We start from the raw sequence: 21,368 nt of genomic DNA on the forward strand, positions 1-21,368 counted from the left end.
GTGTTTTGAGTCCTGCCTGCCTTTCCATCAGCAAGGACACAGAAAAATGTCTCTCTCATCCACCAGTTTTTATAATCACTTCTCTATAACACGATCTTTGAGATGTGTCCTTTCACATAATAAGGCCAGTTCTGTAGTTGTTACTAGAACAAGTGAGAGAACTGATAAATAATGTGGTTATATAAACCACATTTATGCATCTAACAAGTTCAAACTTCCCATTGACAGCACGTTCCCAGAGCAGCTCTGAAGATTTACACCAAAAATGATTTGCTCATCTGAGAATCAGAGCACTGGGAAAGGATTGCAGGAGGTCATTTGCTCCATCTGCTGCACAAGCCAGTATCAGTAACAGCTCAGGGAATCTACTGCAGTAAGATAAGAGAGTTTTGAAATCCCACTAAATCAACTAAAAGGGTGAAGAGTGACATCAACAAATGACACATTCTAACATGCTGCAACTTTACTTTGAATAGGTTTTGTTGTATGTGTTTTTGTGGACATAGGTTTTGTGTGTATGTGTGTGGTGGACACAGAGATGCTGTTCTAGAACCCAGTCCCACCATGTGTCATTGTGTTCTCACACACCCTGCTGCAAGGACTCAAGGACAGAACTCACAGGATGAGGCAGAACACAATATTAAAAACAGAGTTTTATTGTATTGAGTTGTTGAAAACTAAATAAAAAAATTAAATGTGAGAAGAAAAAACAAATAAGCTGAAGATTCTGTCTCCAGGCTAGCCTGAGGCAGTGATGCATTTGTGGTAAGAATAAACAGAAGTAAATGAACACTTAAGCAACAAAGATTCTGATTTCCTGTCAGATTTGTTATAACAAATGGACTCAGAAATACAGAAAATTTAATTATAAGACTTTGAACTGTTGCAGCATTTTCCATCATGAACAATAAAACTCCCAGTGAATCAGGTATCCCACCAGGACTGTGACAAATAGGTACACAGTGGTGTCTCAATTTTGAAGAAAAGAAATACTTCGGTAGGGAAATTAAAGTCTGTGTTTTCCCAGAAGTTATTTGGTTCTTGCTTACCCATTTTTGCCCCTGTAGAATCTATGGTAGGCAGTGCTGAAGTCTAAACAGGAGGCAGCTCTATGTGATTTGCTGTAAGTCATGGAGAAATTTTGCAAATCAAGACAGTACTAAAGACACAAGAACAGCTTTTCTTTTAAATCAGGAAAATGAGAATAGAGTTTTGGAAAGGGATAATGGCCTGAGTCATGAGGATCATAACTGGGGCACTGGAAAGGAAGAACTGGGCTGACCCCCGTTAATAAATGATGGCTATACAGAAGCCCTATTAGTACATCAGCAAATGGGGTTAGGTATCGAATCATAAAATCATATAATGGCTTGGGTTGGAAGGCATCTTAAAAATCATTTAGTTCCATCCCCTGCCATTAGGGTATACTGATGTTCCTTAAAGCCTAACACAAGGGAGCAGCTCCCAGAGCAGTGAAAATTGCATTTCCTTTGCACCTATGCAAAGATAGCAGCGTAGGACATTTTGGGGAAGAAAAAAAAAAAAAAAGATTCAAATATGAAAAGCAAACACGTGCTCCTTAGATTCCTTGTGCATAGCTTGACACACTTGGCTCTTGTGCGGTCTGGCTCTTGCACTAGACTTGCTAAACAACTTGCCCACCGCTACCAAAAAAATCTGTTCAAGGCTCAGCCATCGTATCAACTCAGCATGACATAGAACCAGGTTACATTTGCACCACGTGCATGGCGGAAACTTAGAAAGAGAAATAAAATGCCTGTCTCCACACTTCCTAAGTCAGCAGCTATGGGTGGCCCACTGCAGCTCTTCTTAGGGGTCCTGCCATTTCCTCTGCTTTAGGGACGTTCTGAAGTTTTCTACATACTGGGAAGGAGTTTTGCTCTCAACAGAAAGATGTCTGCAAAGCAGTAATTGCTTTTATATGCCTGGGGAATCCAGAGAAGCAGTTAGGAAGGAACTTGCAAGAAAAGCAATTTGTGAACCTCTCTGTGATCTGTCATAGCTAAGGTAAACAGCTTGCTAAAGGGCAGAGTTTGGTTTCAAGTGGTGCAGCTGCAGGAGGACTCCTCAGAGTGGTCTGCATCTTAGCCAGAGGCCTGCAACCTGGACCTGGTCACAGGTTGCAGGTCCAGGTCCAGGTCCAGAGTCAGGTTGTGCCCAGCTCCCCATGCAGCACCTGCATGGGCCTGCTGCTGAGGTACAAAAGGCACTCAACTTCTAAGCTGTGGCAGTAATACTTGGTCACTCCTTGAATCTTGCACCATTTCTGTGAATCCCCCCTCCATCCACATATGAACTGTCTCCTAAAGAGTCCTCTGGATGAGTGCCTTTGTACTGAGTACAGTCCAGCCTCCTTCCCTAAAGGGTTAAACATGCTGGAGGGGGAGGCAATACTTGTCCCAGCAGCGGCAAACTTGAGCAGATTTTCTGTGGGAAGCCATCTGTCAAGCTGGGGAGTGGTGCTGTGTCAATTGATCAGCTCCTCCTCCAGCTCTGCTCTGCAAACTACGGCTTCCTGACCTTACAGGGTGACAGTGGGGGAGTAGTAGGATCTCTGGAGGCACTGAGATCCTGTAATAGAGGCTCTCTTCTCCCAGACTGGGTGAGGGACACCTCTTCTGCATCTTACTTTTCTCTTGAAGCAGCTTGCTACGAGGAGCCCAAGTTTATGGGTGAAAGGCTGTAGGATGAAAACAAGCCTTTTTCAGGGGATTGTTACACCTGGGTGATGCACAACATAAGGAACTACTTCTAACTCAAGCTATCTCTATCCCAAACTTAAATCTGTCTTTTAATAGCAATGGTGAATCACGTTTTGGGTGCTCCAAGGTGAAAAAGGGGAGGGTGAACTATGAAATTTCTGCAGTATTAAAATAGGAGCTTGTGGTGCTTTCTGAAACTTTAAATTCCTGGAGAGAAAAAACATTGCTTTTTGATTTTAAATTAATAAAGCACTAACAAACCAGTAGGCAAAAAATGTAGGTCTGCCTCCTAATCTAAAATCTTTCACTGCAATACCACAGTGAAGTCAAATTCCTGCTCTGATAGCCCCGTGATTCTCTGTCAGTTTAGGTATCTTATCTTTTTCCCTGGTTTTCCATTAGGTGTGGTCAAAAATAAGGAGAGAAGTCATTTTTCTGTGTTTGCTTTTTTTTTTTTTCCTCCTAAACTGCACTCACAGAGATTCTCATTGAGCTCTATCAGCACTTCTCCTGATTTATTGTGAAAGGAACACTTTCTTCCACAGTGTTGTATGTCCTTCCTTCATCACCCCTCTTTTTTTTTTTTTTTTTCTTCTGAGTGCTGAGTTGGTTAGGGAATGCAGAACAATTGGCTAGCCCAAGCATTGGTGTGATTAAGTGCAAAAAAAAATCTTGCCAAGCCAAAATCTGGGCTGGCTTGCACTTCCTGAATGCTTTCATTTTGAATAGAAGTTGCATCTTCTTGCAGCTTCTGTAATAAAGATGCGAGCAGTTGTGTAATAATGGTAATCACATGCACAGCCAGATGGTTCATGCTCTTTGATTTGAGGAGCGATGTATCTATTTCTATGTAAAGGTGAGCTGTTAAGCAGGGTTGTAGTAAGTCTACCTATTTTGTGTATTGATATTTGATGTTCTGCTATGCTCTGGTTAGTGAGGAGTGCTGAATTTTCTGCCTGAGTTTTTGAGAGAGAATTTCCTTCAACTGTGCTGTGCACTCATGTGGAATGAACTGTCAGCATGTGCTTTAGCTGGAGCTTCTGACGGGGTTTTGAATCTCAGAGACGGCAGTAGCTCCTGCACCTTGCTACCATGTCTAGTAACTCCTGTGTGTGCATGTCCTGCGTGTGCAGCCTTGAAATAACTATTGGGTTTACCATCTCATGTCCCTTCCTGATCACCAAGGAAAGCATCCAGACGTCTAGATCCCGTGTGTCAAATCTTTCTGTAATTCAGTAGTCAGGTCCTTCAACTCTTAGACTCTCTGATAGAAACTGTGGAATTTTGCTGTCAATGCAGAATTTCCTGTGCATAAAAATAGAAGAGCTTTTGTTGAATTAATACATAAAAAAGTAGTTATCACTCACAGTGTAGCAATCAGTTTGCTACAGGTCGCTTGCAAAGGTACAGTGCAATGAAGGGTATTGAAGATGCTTCTTCAGGCTGTCTTCGATATCAGGCAAGTGCTGTGGCAGTTATTTAATCTTTCATCTGTTTTTTTCTGATTGTCTCTGTAAGCTTCAAAGATAAAACGTATCTCTTAATTTTTTCCTGAGCACAATTGTAGTTGGGGAAGGGTGTGAATTCCAGTGATCAGAAAACTTGAACTGTGTTCCACAGATTGTGAAGCTCAGTTGCTGCTCCTGTCTCCAATTTGCCTTCTTTTTTTTTTTTTTTTTTTTTTTTCTTTTTTCTTTTTGTGTACATTTATTTTTCCAGTGAGTAAAGAACAGCTATAAGAGAACTTTCATGAGTGGGTGGTGGAAGTGAATAGAGGTTAATCACCAGAACTCACAGGAAAGGTTTGGGGATCTGAGAGCGAGAACTCTGTATAGGACATGACCAAATGGAAGTTCAGGAAAAAGAATCAAGGCTGGTCAGAAGATCAGAGTTATTTTTTTTCCTGGAGTTGCTGAGCTTTAGCGTATTTTTACTGATAGATAAAATGGCAATAGGTAATAAAAAGCATGAGTAAAGAAGGGATGGACGAATGGATGGATGCCTGATTAACTGACACCATTGTGGAAAACCAGCTTTACCTGCCAAACTGTCAGAGAGTGACTTTGGTAGAGAGTTGGTGTAGTGGAAATGCTAAGTTACAGCTTGAAACAGTGATTGAACACCTGGTGGGAAGGCAGGGCCAACCCAGAGGAGCTCAGGTGCATGCAGTGCACCTGACCAGAAGGCATGAAGCCAGGATCCAGCCCTTCCCAGACTTTACATAAGGGTTGGTAGCGGAGGCAAGGGTAGCTTGCTGGAGATCCCTGTTTGCCTGAGGTCTTCTAAGGGTAAGCATACTTTTTCCTTTGTTTCTGTGTTCATGGCTGCTGCATTTGGGGCTTATCCTCATTTGCTATAGCCTAGGACTTTACTATCGTTGCTGTGCTTTTCATCACGTTATAGCGTTACATTGGGAATATCTTGAGGTAATGTTTTTGGGCGTTTACACAAGGAGTTCCTCTAATCTAAAACTCTTGACTGCTTCCTTTCGGATTTTCGGTTCAGCTTTTCTGGTAGGGAAGAAGAAGCGGTGATCGGATTTGGAGAGTTTCCTTATTGTGATGTGAATCTCTGCAGAAAGATAACAGTAATTCTACCTTTTTTGTTCATGATCAAATCCTAACCTGTCGAAATCAGTGCGAGTTTGCAGTTGGTTTTAAACAACAGAGATCAGATTGTAAGAGAGCATATTAAGAAATGGGTTTTTTTGTTTCTATCAAGAACAGGGCAAAAGCAGGGATTTGGATTTTACTGAATCTTTCAGATACTGAAATGGTGGTATCTTGTAAAAACTCAGGATGAAAAAGGCTTACACTATGCCACCGAAGAGATGATCTGTGCAAAATGCCTTTGGAGTCTTGGAAGTTATAAAGTGGTGCACATTCTGATTCTCACAAAGATGAACCTGGCATGACAGAAGGCAATGAATGAACACTTCATAAAATACATGACAGATGTTATTCTATATGGCATTCTATAAAATACGACAATAAACAAGACCCTAGATGGTTTAGATTTTTTTTTTTCAACTTTAGCATGTTCTAAGTTGTTCTGAAATGAGACTTTGTAGTTGTAGTACTTCATGCTACTGCTTGTTTTGAGAAGAAACAGAAGTAGAGGTTCTCAGATTTGTTTGTGTTCAATGATTGTACCTAATCTAGGTGCATTTCAGTCTGGATATTAAGCTAGAGTACTGTCCCAAACTTAAAAAAAACAAAAACAAAAAAAACCACCAAAGCTGCTTTGTGCCCTCTTTATCCTACATATAGTGTTGTGATAATCCTGGTATTAAAGCTGTTGACTTGTGCAAACATAGAATATTTTGCATGTATTCTTTTTCTGGCCTTGTTTGTGCTCCACTTGTTCTCTATCTGTTTGAATCATGCCTAATATTTGAAACATTAAGTAATTTCAGCAACGTGCCTTTAAAAATAAATTAAGGACAGCTGGTCATAAAAAAGCTTTTACTTCCTTCCCACTTGCTTCACTTTGTTAAAAATCCTTAAAATGTGGCCAAGACATGAAGTGCAAGATTCTAACTGTATGCCTCCCCTTCCACACTCAGTGAGTTGACTAGGAATGTTGTCTATTTCTTTTGACCTATTCTTGTTTTCTCTTTCTCTTTGACTTCCTATTCTAGGATGAGTCATCCATGTTCTTCCAGTTTGGCCCATCAATAGAACAGCAAGCTTCAGTCATGCTCAACATCATGGAAGAATATGACTGGTACATCTTCTCCATTGTCACTACTTACTTTCCTGGTTACCAGGACTTTGTGAACAAGATCCGCAGTACCATTGAGCACAGCTTTGTGGGTTGGGAACTGGAGGAGGTCCTTCTGTTGGACATGTCCCTGGATGATGGAGACTCAAAGATCCAGAACCAGCTCAAGAAGCTCCAAAGCCCTGTTATCCTCCTCTACTGCACCAAGGAAGAGGCCACCTACATTTTTGAGGTGGCCAACTCTGTGGGTCTGACAGGCTATGGTTACACGTGGATCGTGCCCAGCCTGGTGGCAGGGGATACAGACACAGTGCCATCTGAGTTCCCCACCGGGCTCATCTCTGTCTCATACGATGAATGGGACTACGGTCTTCCTGCTAGAGTGAGGGACGGAATAGCCATAATCACCACGGCTGCTTCTGATATGCTGTCTGAACACAGCTTCATCCCTGAGCCCAAAAGCAGCTGTTACAACACCCAGGAGAAAAGGATTTACCAGTCCAACATGCTCAACAGGTAAGGAGAAGGGATGGGTTAGCTTTACAAAAAAGGGGTCTCAAGAACTTCTGACCGCCAGAACAGTTTTGGTAGGCCGTTGCTTCAGTGCTGTGGGTAGTGTTGGCTAGGAACCCTGGCCAAGGGGAGTTGTGCTGATGGTGGTACATGTGTTGCTGTGAACATTGCTACTGTCACTCCTTTGAAAAAAACATCATTATCAAAATATCGTATGAGGAGGAAGCCAGCACAAAGCAAAGGCACAATGAAGATATGATGCAAAAAATATGAGTGTGCCCTTTGATGCACAACAGATTTGCTCTTATTACAATGTTGAACTCCTTGGAGAGTCTGTACATGAATGGGTCTGTAAGTGGCACATGGGTTCTTAGTGTAAGTAGTGCGGATTTTTGTATTTAAATCTAGAAGGGCCCAGGTTCCATTCCAGGAACTAGCAATGCGTAAATGGGTGTTCCTTTGTAGATGGTTGTGTAACCCAACTGGGAAATTTCCATGGCACCTGTTGTCTGAATACTGAGTGTCCTTCTGCTGTCCACTACCCCTGAATCAGAGGAGAGAAGGAAGTGTGGAGAGGTCTGGAGAATTAGATCTGGAAAAAGAATTAAGGTCAACAAGTCTGTTGAGCTCCTGCTTTATCTTGGAGGCATCTAAAGTCTTCAGGTGTCTTAAGCATCTGGTTTACTTCAAAGAAAAGGGATTTCTGTTATCATCCTGCTCATTGGCATCTCATTGGTGACTGTCTGCTGACTATTTCAGATCTCATTCTCTCTTGTGCACACTGAATAGAGAGCCTAGACATCTCCATCAGGACTGGGAGTTTTTCTAGATGGCAGAGAATATTAAATAAAAATATTTGTGTGTTTACACATATGCGTGCACACACACACAGATATATATATATAAATAATATCTATATTATATCTATAATATCTATATATCTATCTATATATATATATAAATAAAATCTATGGAAAAACTATTTGAATAAGTATCTTTCTCTGATCCAGTTTCAGATTTTCTAAAGAAACAGTGCTAAGATGCCTGTTAAAGGTCATAGAGGAAGGCTCTGGTGGGACAAGTTCTCAAGCAGCACTCAGATTACTAATTTCCCTTTATTGTCCCAGCTAGAACTTTAGGGCGTAGCTAAGCAACCCAGATAGACATGGAAAGATCTGGGAAGTGCAGTATCTGCAATTAACCACGTGCCTTCTGACCTGCTCAGCTGTCATTCTCCAATGTTTTTCATATAATATCCTTGGGCAGGTTGATTCCTTTGCAGTGTGAGATGGAGAATCCAGGTAGTAGTTGTCATGAGAGGTGGCTGCAGAGAGCACAGCATCCTTGTTCATTTGTCATGATGAATCATAGAATACTGTAAATGTGATGGATTGTCTTGTGTGCTGTGACCTCTCACTACAAACTGTTAGGAAGATAGAGGGACAGGTGGACTGAAAAGCAGAATGCAATTTTGTATTGTCTGGAAGCTGGGGGCTGAAATAAGTCTCCTCTTTGATCTATTAGGTTGCCCATGATTCTTTCTGTTCTTTCTTTGTCTCTGTGATCCATTGACACATTAGCAGTCACTGTCATGCTTTCCTCTTCCCTACACTGGCTTTTTGTTGTCTGCAAGCCCTTGAATCACCAAAAATGCCCAATGCATTTATCCGTTTCCTTCCCAGCCAGGCCTAGTGGAAAAGGGTGTTTTCTGTTGCTCTGTTGAGTCATCACTGGAATGATTAAACAGGAAAAAAGTTATACTTAATACGTATAGAGTTATCAGAAGTCACATAAAGGCAGGTTGCTTTTTACTTTTCTAAGCGAGTAGAGATTCTGAAAGGGAGAGCTATGCTGTGACTCTTCAGCATTTCTTTAGAAAACAAAATGTTGTCTCCTGCTGTGAGATGCTGTGTTCTGTAGAGACCTTCTGCTAATTAGCTGATGCACAAAATCATACCCATATAGCTATGCTACGTATGACCCATCAGATCTCTGCAAAGCTCTTCTTGGCACTGGATAGGAGGCACCAGCTCAGAAATGCTCTAATCTCTAAATATGACAGCACTGTTGTGCAGTGTAGATATGCCCTGGAGCCTGGGCATCCCACACTGAAGCAGCTCTTGTCAGTTTGGAAAGTATTATATTTTTTCTCACCTTTGTGGCCCAAATCATGTTGTTTCTTTTCCCTTGTTGTGGTTATAACGTTCATGGGAATGACTGCAGGTGCATGTGCATATACCCAACTTAGTTTGGACGCTGACATCAGTCTCTCTGAAAAGCCGAGTCAATTAGTCCAGGCCAAGCTCCATTCTGCCTCTGCTTAGATTGCTTTGGGCATCTGAACTAGCTCAGAAATCACTATACTCTGTGGAAGTTGCTTCTGCAGCCACAGTGTAAATAATCACTTTGCCTTGCACGACACTGACCTGTGATATGCTAGTATGGGAGTTCTTTCTCCTGCAAACACTTGTACCCTGTCTGTACTTTTGAGAGAGATGGTTGAACAGCATGAATTCCAGTGAGTTATGTGCTTGGGCTTCTTTTTAAATGCAATTACTTTCAGACACCTTTTGGCATGTTAAAACTAGTGGTGTCCAAAATCAGCATTTGCCTTTGCACATCCAAAGTTCTAACAGAAATGTGATCAGCTTCAAGCTCAGCCTTACAGCCTGGGATCTGGACAGGAGGAAGGAGAGGAGAGGGAAGTGGGAAGAAAGCAAAGATGAAGATATGAGTTCACCTCACTACCTGCAGAGGTTAATGGTTATGATCTGTGTTCATACCTTCAAGTCTTGTTGAACTCACTGGAGTTTACTATGTGCTAAGCTTTAAACCTCTCCTGGTATGCTTTGGGCTGGACTGAAGGTTCTGGAAAACTAATTTTAGACGTGCCCCGGACCTGGCAATACTATATTCAGCCATCTGCAGCTTACAGTTCCCCCTCCGCATGCCTACACAGAATAGAGAAATGTATGTATGTGGGTTTGATGTCTGGGGAGACTGCAAAGTGTGTGTGACCTCAAATAATACATCACCACATAGCTGGGGTTTCAGAAACTCCTGAAGTTAATCCAAGGTGGTCTGGTTTGCTTCAAATCCATTGCTGGAAGGCAGTAAAAGAATCTACCAATTTTATTATTTGGAAAGTGACACTTATAACTAAAAAACATGTGAACTTTAGTTCCGCTGAAACAACTTCACATGCTAAGACTGCGACTTTGTCATTTCCCTATTTCTGCTTCTGAATCCTTTTGCAGTAGTTCTGAATGCAGCTAAAATCAAATGGTCCCACTCCATTGATATTTCTCCATATTTTTATCTGCTAATTCATGGGCTTTTTTTTTTTTTTTTTTTTGGTTTTGTAAGTGCTTGCACTAAGAAAGCTTTGCTTGAAGTATGGCTAGAGGCATAAAGAGAATCAGGATGGGCTGTTACTTAAATGCCATTTCTCACCAATGTAGGTGTTTGGTATGCATCTCCTCATGTTAATAATGGTCTCATAGCAACTGTTGCTTGTCAGTCTTGAAACTGGTATTCCTTTGTGTTGGATTAGAACTGCAGAAGTGTGAGTTTGCAGATTTTGTCCTAGAAAATGAGCTTGCTAGCTAGTAGAAGCATGATATCATAAGGAAAGTTAGTTCTACAAAAAATGTTATTTTTCTTTCTGAAAGATTTGAAGGATTCTTGAAAGTTTTCCTCCAGTGAGGGATTTATTTCAATTTATGCTGTTAATAGGCTTAGGTGATCACATAGAATTCAACTATCCAAATACTGTTTTCCAGTTCAATTACACTCTTTAATTCTTTGGTGTTTTTTTTTTTAATAAGTATCTATTTATTTATTCCAGCATTGTCCCAGAAAGCTATCTGGTTTGAAAGTTCCAGTCTACTGAATCTGTAGTTATCTTGATAACCGGTCTTCTCCAGAGCATTCAGCAAATCACTGTGCTCCCTACTCTCTTCTGCCACATGAGAAGATTTCAGAGATTGAGAAGGAGTTTCTAACGTGATTTTCCTCTGGAGAGATGCTCAGATTTGGAATTCTTCCTTCTTGCCCTTCCAAGTGGAGTTACTAACCTTCTAGGCATTCTGCAAAAGTCATCTACTCTCTCTTCAGCATGGCTGCTAAGGAGTGAGTGGGCAGAGGTGGATGCATTCAGAGGCAGCCTTCTGCTTATTTTGTTATTTTAATAGATGGGACAGATTTCCTTGAGCTCAGGATGGATGCTTCTTACTATATTTTAGAAATGGGAAGAAATAACTAAAAGATGGGAGCATTCTTGAGAGAGGTATTCAGGGATGAGTCGTGGTAAAAGAATGTGTTTTCTGGCACATGTCATTTGAGGAATAGAAGCACAGCCATTTTGTATGGCTATTCAGTCATTGGGCTATACATAAGCTATGCTTCTGTTATAGTCTTCAACAAGACCTGGGTTCTTCCTACTGGTTGTCATGGCTGCTTGTGAATGCTGGGCCATAACTACTAGTTTGTTGTTGTAGGGTTACTAATGAGTTCTCCACTGATTGGCTTTAATAGTCTCTCATTTAACACCAGGCTGCACACACCAGATTTCATTTTAATAAAAAGCGCAGTGAAGCATTTGCTTTGGAATGAAAATACAAATGTGGAATTATACTGCCTTTGCAAAGAAATACATTAAGAGGGGAACAAAGATAGGTTCAATTCTGCGCTTCAGATTCCTCAAATATGAAAACAGCTGGCAAGCTAGTTTGGTGCATTTTTTGGACATGATACTTCCACTCTGGAGGAAATAGACTTTCATCTGGAGCTTTTCATTCCAGCCAGTTAAGAAAGGCCAGGCTGGATGGGGTCCTCATCAATCTGATCTAGTGGCTGGCAACCCTGCCTGTGGCAGAGGGGTTGGAATTAGATGATCTCTGAGGTCCCTTACAACCCAAACCATTCTGTGATTCTATGAAATGCAAAAGAGCCTCTGAGGAACCGCTGGAAACTTTTTCCTGGGACAGGGCAAGTTCTGTTCTCAGAGGACCTAATTCCCCTAGTGGGTAGTTAGGAATTGCTGGGACTTGGGACACCTTGAATGTGAGGTCATTGAGTAGCGAAAGTATGTGCAGTAGGATTGTACAAATATATTGGTCCCCTGGAGGCCCGTGACCATAGTCATTATTTCTGTCTCTGAAAGGTGCAGTCCAGCTATCACTCTGGACCTAGTTTGCCCAGTTTAATGCTGAGGATATTTCCCAGGCAGAACTTTCACTTCCTTTCTGGGCCACTCCTAACCCACTGTCCTGCCCTTTCTTAGATCTGGTTGCAGTAGCTGTTGCCTGCCATGTCACACACAAGTCATTTGTCACATTTATCACATGTCATTTGCAGATACTGTTTTGGAGCTTGTCTCATGTCCAAGTGAGGCGTACCTTCCCACAGCTCAGTATTTGTGTTGTTGTCCTTTGTCTGTTTGTAGGATAGATGAATGAGCCCTGTGCTAGCAGCTAGAAGCACTGGTCAGCCTGAAGTCTTACTGCCTTTGGGACTGTTTGCCAGCTGTCCGGGAAGCTCTGCTCTAGCCCCTAAATCCATGCTGCTCCAAGACTGGGAGGCACAGTGCTGGTACTCCTTCACTCCTCAGAGGAAGAGAGAGAAGAGATAAATGGTGTGTTCCCAAAGATGTGAAAATTGCCCTTTTCAAAACTTGGAGGATGAGGGAAAATGTGCAACTTTTGACCTTTCTAAGCCTTTAAGCCAGCATCTTGTTAGCAGCTTGTTACGCTCCTGCTGGTCAGTGTATCTGGTTGCTGTCAGGCTAGTGCTGGCTGGCAGGACATGGAGTGAGCACTGTTGGTGGATTAGAAGTCCCTGCTGTTGAAATCTGCACGTTCCTGTCACAGCTCCAGCAGCAGCTGGAGGCCAGGGCTGGGCAGTGCCTTTCACTCCAGTGGGGCATGTCTCCTTTCCCATATTTCCTGTTGGATGTCACTCTATTCTCTGTTACTCATGCAATCACAGCTTCATAGCCCCTGTTGGATGTCTTGCTAGAAGGCTGCCGCATCAAGTCAGCACGTTGTGCTGATAGGAGAGTGAAGACCCCTGGTGTCTGGAAAGGAGTGTACGATGGAGGGCCAGACAGCAAAAATCTGTTCCTCTTCAGATGTTACAGGATACCTTGGTCTTGCAGGGCGAGGCTTTCTGTGAGGGAGAGAGGTGATGCTCGCTCTGTGTGGACAGCTGGATGTATAATTCTCTATACAATTAAAATAGCGTGGGAGGATTCAGATGAAGTGATGGGCTTTAGGCAGGGGCTATCTTTTGATTAGAGGACAGCTTCTTTTGTAAAGGCCTCCAAAATCCACCAGCTGGGAATAAATTTCAGTATGCACCATCAGTTTCCAGATGGGAAAATGTCCATGTTCTGCTTCCAGCCCTCTGAGACATCTCCTGCTCTGCAGCCAAGTCCAATTAGTGCTAATACTGTGGCAACTTCACTTGCTGGTCACAATATGCTGTAACTTGTGCACTCAGCCTCTCTGCACTCTTCTTAAAAAACGAATGAAAATCCTCTGTGGCAGAGCTGAAAGAAGTGGTGTGAAACTACAAGCCCATCATGGGCTGTGGTTTGGGATCTTGCCTCTTAACAACATGCAGTCAGGGTCCTACAGGTCCAAAGTGCACCAGGGGATTTGAAAACTCGCGTTAGCAGATCAGAGGTGGGGAAGTGAGAAACAGCCACCTTCCTTTAGGGACTGCTGTGTTGTGGCTCTGGGTGTTTTGGACTGCACACCTGTGAAAGTGGATGGTGAGCCATTTATGGTTTCATTACTGGATGCTGTAAAGAATGTGCTTTTTCTTTTTTCTGATAGAAGCACTCCTTTTTTTTTTTTTTTCTTCATCTTCCCTCCCCCCCCCGACTTAATGTTCTTACTATCTTTCAAGTTTTTAAAAATAGGATCTACTGCGTTGCTATGGCTCCCTGTGCAACTCCGGAGCAGATTTCTCATCCCTTTGATGCAGTTTGGGTTCCCGATGCGGTGTGACAAGGCATCAGCCTGGCACGCCGCCTAGTGGCTCTGACCTGGGGGTTGGATCAGTGCTCATCTGTGGCAGAAATACGCAAATAAAAGATGGGGGGGGGGGGAAATAGATTGCCCTTCTTGGTAGAGAAATGAGGCATTAACACAGGTGCTGCTGGGCTGAGATTCATTTGTGATGTTCTGCAGTCTTAAAGCCATCCCTGCAGTTTGACATTAGGTGGGATATTCTTCTTCCCTCTCTGCCCTACACTGCTGTATGGTGGTGCTGTGAAGAGCTGCTGTGTTCCCATTCAGAGGCACCTGCAGCTCAGCAGCGGGTGAAGTGGTCTTTGCCGCATGTGTTCAGTCTAAGAAAGCACTGTGCACGTTTCAGGCTAAGCTTGCAGTTAAGTGCTTTTCTGAATCAAGGCTTAGAGAGCTATTGACAGGATGCAGTTCTGAAATTCCTCTCAGAATCATTGCTTGAAGGGCTTGCATCCAAATTTTGGGGAGACGTGCATCTGCATATCTGTGGGACAGCTGAGTTCTTACCTCAAACCAAACAGAATGGTGGCTTCAAACACCTGTTCACAGTACAGAATCCAGACCTCTCGGTAGCTCACAGCCCTCTGCACCACTCTGTTTTCAGACAACTATAACTTTAAAAACATACTGTTTCATGTGGCAAATTTTATTTTTTCATTCTTGGTCCAAAGGTGAACGTTTTAGAAAATCAGAGCGAAAAAAAAAAAAAAACCTGTTCACCCAATTTTGAATTGTGAAAGTGTGAGATAATGCATTTGTTCTGCTTTCAAATATTTATCCAGCAGTGGGGTTTTTCGTTGGTGTGGATGAGTAACTCAGAGCTAGCTGCACTTCAAAAATCTGTATGTGATGTCAGACAAGGAATACCTGATATGTCAAGGTTTAAAAAAATAAATTTTGAAATTAGTATAAGCATTTGAAGGTGATATATGTTACCGTAGTGTTGTTCTTGTGTATTTTAGTATGTTTATACTATATACCATGAAGTATTTGGATGATGGATGACCTAGAAATGTGGTATTTAAAATGCTTATATGTGAATGAAATAGGAAGGAAGAAGCTAGAAATGGCAGAGACCTGCCAGCTTGTCCAGTCCGCTGCTTGCTCTGTCATTCTTACAGCGTATTCTCTCCTGATTTAAGTAATAAAATGTCCCCACTCAAGCCTGCAAGCACCTTAATATGAAATGAATATTAAACTATAACCGTAGTGCCCTTGAAATGATCAATCAGGCTGAATGCTGCCAGCCCTCTTCCCACAAAGAAAACTCTTTTCCACTCCTGTGGAGAGATTTCTAAGCTTGCTAGATCACGCTTAACAGGTCTCCACACCTGTCGTGATTGAGCAAAGAATTGTAAGGTGATTAGAGCTCCTCTCCGCAGGAATGCACCATGGAAAATGCTTGAAAAACAGATTTGGGTTGGTCTTCAGGAGGATCTGGTGAGATGGCAGGTAATCAGATGAGAAGACATTCCCTGAGGATGTGGTGGTGTGGAAGAGAGCTGCTGCACAGGGCTGAAAGCTTAAGGATCCCTGAGGCCTGAAAGGGGTTAAAAACACATAAATGGCTGCATGCTGACTTCTGCTCTGTGTCAGTATTAAAATGAGATGGAAATGAGTTTTCTGTGTCTTGCCCAGTGTTGTTGCTTGTAATATTTGTGTTACAAATGAAATCATTTTTCAGCAAGATGGCTACCTCCAGTAGCAGTGTCAGCATCTTACATTTATTTATGACAGGCTGTAATATCTTTTATCTGCAATTCCAAAGCACTTTACAAAGTAGAAAGGGTCAGCTTAATTCACCACTAAAATTCAGCCACTGAAGCCACTCTCCGGGGTGAAGTAGAGCGAAAGTTTAACAGCACATAGTAGGAAGCAGAGATGAATGCCACACCACGCTGGTGCTGCAAGAAGCGTTTCAGCTGGCAGAATGAAATTGCTGAAGGTGGAATTTAGCCAAGACATTGGGGCTGTTTAACAAGGGCAGGAGATTAGCAACAGTGGCACACGTGCTCCTTGTGTGCCTGTGTGAAGCAGGCAGCCAGTGGTTTCAGGGAAGAGATTGGCAGGTTTTCCAGCCGGCAGAGTTTACCAGCAGATGCTTTGTACTTTCAGAAACCATCCTCTTCACAAGATTATAACATTTTCAGATGTATCTGGATCCCACACTGATTATCTGCTTGTTTTCCCTGGAAACTCAGCCCTGGGCAAAGAGGGAAGTCCAGCAAGACTGCTGTGTGCCTTCTGCTGGGCGTAGACATTGATAACTAGAATCAGCTGCAAAAAGGTTGATTGCAGTGAACCTCTAGAAGGATGCAGCCACATAGGCGACAGATACCATAAATAAAAGATGGTACCACCAAAAGGATGCTTTTTATAGTACCCTCCCTCTTTAAAATAATGTGACATTTACAGATTAAGCCCTGTGAGTGACATGAGGTGCCTCAAACACAGACTGCTGCAAGAAATGCTTTCCACCCTCTTCTTGAAGATGCTGATGCTTTCCTTCTGCATCTAAGCAGTGATGTGTGGCATGATGAGAGCTCAGAAGAGCGGGAGATTAAATCATGAAGGAATGCTCTTCAATATCACCTAGGGACTATGAGCACTTTGAGGTGCAAAGTACAAATGCTTAGAGCCTCTGAATAAATCTGAATATCTAACAACTGCTCTTCAGTATGCCTCCCATGCGTTCCTGTCAAGAAGCTGTTCTGGGGAGAAGCAGGGGATGCTGGCTTCTCCAGTCCTTGACTTACCCAAATCCAGGAGGTGAAGCAGGATTCTGCATGTTCTGTGATCTTCTCAGTTTCCTTTTTCTTGAGAAATGAAGTTGAGATGGCTGGAGGGGGCTCTACTTGCAGATTTATTTTGGTTTGAATGTAGCTGTGAGGAAGAGGCCATGCCTTTTGCCAGTGTGAGACTGCTGGTCAGATGAAACAAGCACTTTGGAGACGGTGCCAAGTTGGTTTCTCTCATGGCTGTGGAAGGGTGCTGTTTTGGGGAAAAGCTTCATTTTGACTGGCTAGAGTGAGAAGTTTACTTAAAATAATTTACTGATTTGTGTTTATTTCTCCAAGCAATTTTTCATGGAAAGCTCAAGTTTGAATTGATGAAGGCATAAGCTTAGCAATGCTGTGAAATTGATTTGGGACAGTTTATTATAGTTCCATGAAATTGCTTAACAAGAAAGTTTGGCAGTGAAGCAACTCAATGACTCAAAGAGCATGGCACTCCCAACAGTGGATGGCACTGGCAGTACCATGTAAGCCAGTATGGATGGCATGTAGTCTTTCTGGTGTAGGATTAGCAATAAAGGACTAGAGTAAAAGACATCTATCATCTTCCATGAGGGATCAGGCAGTTTTCACTGTTGCCAGTTGCCTACCTTTTTGCCACTCGCTTGTGGATCTTTGCAAGGAACGGAGAAAGCATCTTACACCTTGGTGCTCAACTGCAGCAGCTCTGAAATCTTTGTTTCAGCCATCAGTTAGTAGAGCAGAAGTAGATCACCACTGGCAGGAAGGCAAAGAAGACTCGTGGAGAGGTGGTGCAGCAGGAGGATCGCCTGGGGAATAAGAAGCATCACTGGGTGTAGTTTTATTGTGTTTACTGTGAAGGACATGCAGGCTACTCATCTGGGAGGGCTGTGGATGGCTCCAACCTTTATTTCTTTGTGTGGTTTATATTTTACCTTTCCATTTTCACAACTCAGAGCAGCACTGCCAATAGCTGAGGGGCTGTATGGATGTTGCGACCTTGGTTCTGGCCGAAGGTGGTCAGTGGGGATACCTACACCACCAAATTCCTTCAGCCTTTAGTTATTATCAGAGAAGTCGAGGGAAAGAAGTAATGCTTATGACAGAGGATTATGCTGGAAGCTTTTTTAAGCCTCGGAAAAGAAAGGGTCTTATGTGGAGATGGCTGAGTGAAAACTGGTTCTTGGTCTTTTTCCTCTCACCATTATAGAAAGCACTGTGTCCCAGAAGAATGGAAATGTGGGGCTGTGGGTGCAACATCAAATTTAGAACACATTCATCTGCAGTGCATCTAACCAAAGATGTAAATGGTGAGTAGGCAAGTGGAGGAACAGATGATTGAACAAGAGCTTTGATGGTTAACTAACAATTTTGTGATTTCCTCCTCAACCTACTGATTCTAAAAGGTTTCCCACTGTTTGCCTGAGAGAGCAATGAGAGGAGTTGGGAGTGGGACTCTTGTGAGCCTGCCAGATCAACAGCCGTCTTTGCTAATTGATATTTTTTGCTTTTCCAATGTAATTTTTTGGCAGGAATATGTTGTGGAAGGAGAGAGCAGTGTTGTATGGGAGGCAGTAACTCATGGGCAAAGCTCTAAAATTGCATTGATGTATCCATGAATCCATTCTTGTGATTTGCAAACTGCCAGGGATGAGCCCTGTTCTTGCTATCAGTCGTGTCCCCTTTGTGCTTCTGTCACTCCCCTGTGTCCTTCCCGCATTTCCATCCTCCATCTCTCTCATCCTTCCTTCAATAGGTGATTCTCTTCCACAGAAATATTAAATCTTATTTTAAAACAGAAGAACCATCCCATTTTCACCACCTCTTTTCTTTCCTCTCTTTCATCTCTTCTTCCCATGGAAGTGTTTGAAGTAGCACAAGTTCCTGAAAAAGGCATTTTTTTTTCTCTCTCTGTGCTTTGGCTCTGTGTCCCTTCTTCATTATATCTTCCCTTTGTTACTTTGTTCTGCCTGCCTCACATCTATGTTTCTCCCCATCTCTTTACCCTTCTTCAAGGCTCTTTCTTCATTAATATGTTAATTTCTAGCCCAGGAATCTTTCTTGCTTCTCACAGATCACCAGGGAGAGCCAGAAGAGAGGAAGGAAGAGAGAGGGAAGAAGGAGATGGGAGCAGGGCAGTAATTTATGATGGGACAGGGCAACAAGTGAAGGAGGAATCTTGCACTGATTGGTGTCACGATGCCAAGATTAACCACCCGTCTGTTTTGGGCTAGGCTGATCTTTTTCTACTGTTTTGGTCTTGGCATCTTCTGAAACATATTCTTCATAGGAAAAGAGAAAACAAACAAAAAAACTTTCAGAATTAGTCCCAAATTTCTCCTATTTTTGAAGTAGTCTTTTTTTTTTTTTTTCTTTTTCTTTTGTGAGAGAAAGTCATGTGGAATGAGGGGAAATTTCCAAATTATTTTTCTCTTTGTGTAGAGTTTTTGAAACATCACTCCTACTCCTACCCTAATGGTTTTAAACTTGATAAAACTGCCCAATTCCAGCCAAGAAATGCATTGCTGGACAATTCCTAATGAGTGCTGAGAAACTGGTGTAAGGGAGATATTTTTATTGCTCTGGCTGACAGTAAGGCATTAGCTTGTTAGTAAAGGTGAAGGGTCTACAAGGGCAGGTGGGGATGAGAGGCAAGGATGCTTTTGCTATGAACTGAGCACACTTGATGGGGATCCTCAGGGACCTCCTGGGGCTTGGAAAGCTTTCTCCTCACCTCTTCTTAGAACCACAGAAACATTTTGAATGGAAAAGACCTCTAAGATCATCCAGTCCAACCTCTCAGCCCATCCCCATCATGCCCACTAACCACGTCCCATAGTGCCACATCCACACGGCTCTGAAAGACCTCCAGGGATGGTGACTCCACCACCTCCCTGGGCAGCCTGTGCCTGTGCAGAACCGCTTTTTCTGAGAAGAAATTGTTCCTAATAGCCAACCTGAACCTGCAGTAGTACAACTTGAGGCTGTTCACCCTTGTCCTATTGCTATTACTTGGGAGAAGAAGCCTCTACTCTGGTAAAGGAACGTGGAAAAGCATGAGAAGATAATAACTGCTGGGTAGCAGTTAATTGTGCTGGGGGTCCGTAGCTGTAAAGAGCTTGGGACCTGCAATTGCAGGCAGATGTGGTAAATCAAGGATTTTCTTTCTGCCTCCCACCAGTACAGGTACTAGGAAAAGGTCACAAAGGAGCAAATGGTGGAGGCAGGGACCTCTGCTGCATTGGCCAGAGCTGGAAAGGATGCAGAAAGACAATGCTCACACTAATTGCAGCTCTGCTCTGAAATTAGGGTATCTCTAGCTGTTGTATTTGCTGCTTTATATCTTGCTTGAAATCCTACGATCGTGATTGCCCAAGCAAATAATTAACAATGCAGCAGTGAAAGTCAGTGTGAGGGAGTTAAGCTGGTGAGGTGGGAGGCTGAAGGAGAGAAAGCAGGTCTGAGAAGGACGTGTGGTAAAGGAGGGAGATAGGGAAAGACATGGTCTGATACAGTGCTGCAAAACCGGTATGAGCTGGAAGCAAAATAACCAGGGAGGAAAACTCAGGGGGACTGCTGCAATGTTCTGTGAAGTCCAAGGCCCCCGAGCCAAGAGCCTTTCATATATTATGCACACACAACTGTGTCAGACGAATATTATTTAGGTTGCAAAGGCAAGCACTTCAAACAGAAGAAAATGCCAGAATTAAGGTTGCAATCTTAATTTGGCACTTGTGTGGCTATGAATTACAAAGCACTGATTTCAAGACTGTATGCTATCTTTCAACACAGGACCCCTGCATGCTTCTGTATGCCAGATGGGTGACATTTCCCAACTGAGCAGTGATTCAGTATTTTGTTTTTTCTCTGTCTTTAATGTGCAGCCTTAAGCTTTGTGTTGTGCCTGCTTTCACAGGCTGCTGTGGAGAGAATTTCTTGTCTCAGGGTGCTGTCCGTAGCACACTTCAGGGTACTATCTCAGTACATTGTGAATTTTGTTGATTTTCATCCTGTTCCAGTGAGATGAGAGGACAAAAGCTTCTTTATGTAAATCCATTGTATAGGCAGAGAAATGAGGTGCAGCAAGATTAAGGTCAGAAATATCTATTAATTTTTTATGGCCCATCTGAGACACCTAGAATTTTGTTATTCAAAGTACTGATCATTACAGAATGCTTTCTGAGTTCAAAGCAAATTTCTCTTTGACTTCAACACAGCACTTTCTCAAATTGAATCCTCACCCCCAAATCTTAACCGTTTTTCACTGATTTTTTTCTTTAAATACAGAAATGGAGATTTGACAGCATGCAGGTTATATGGGCTGTTTGTTTGTGTCCTGTTTGTTTTGCAGAAATCATCTCGAATCCAAGAGAAAAACAAAACAATCTCCAAACCATTCCTCCATTTTAATTTGATTGATTTATTTCATTATATTTTAGATGAAACATTTAATTTCTTATTCAAAATACTTAATCATTTCAATATCTCTTCATTTATTTGAAGAAAAAAAAGGTTTTAAGATGTTCAGATTCAAAAGAGATGGGGCTGAATGATGTTTTCCTTCACAAGAGTCAAAATTTAACACTCACTGATTTGCCTAATTTGGACTCTCAGTATAG

General features: G+C 42.4%; 1 protein-coding gene across 1 annotated transcript in view; it reads left to right on the forward strand.

Annotated features, from left to right (window-relative positions):
• Window positions 1-21,368, forward strand: part of GRIN2B (glutamate ionotropic receptor NMDA type subunit 2B) — a gene marked incomplete at both ends in the record, with an annotated part of 164,823 nt that overhangs the window by 42,443 nt on the left and 101,012 nt on the right. Inside the window, one exon of the mRNA XM_079548420.1 lies at window positions 6,364-6,962. Coding sequence (XP_079404546.1) covers window positions 6,364-6,962 — 599 coding nt within the window. The remainder of the gene's footprint in view (window positions 1-6,363; window positions 6,963-21,368) is intronic.

The sequence above is a fragment of the Tetrao urogallus genome, assembly GCF_951394365.1.
Source record: "Tetrao urogallus genome assembly, chromosome: 1".
Taxonomy (NCBI): Eukaryota; Metazoa; Chordata; class Aves; order Galliformes; family Phasianidae; genus Tetrao; species Tetrao urogallus.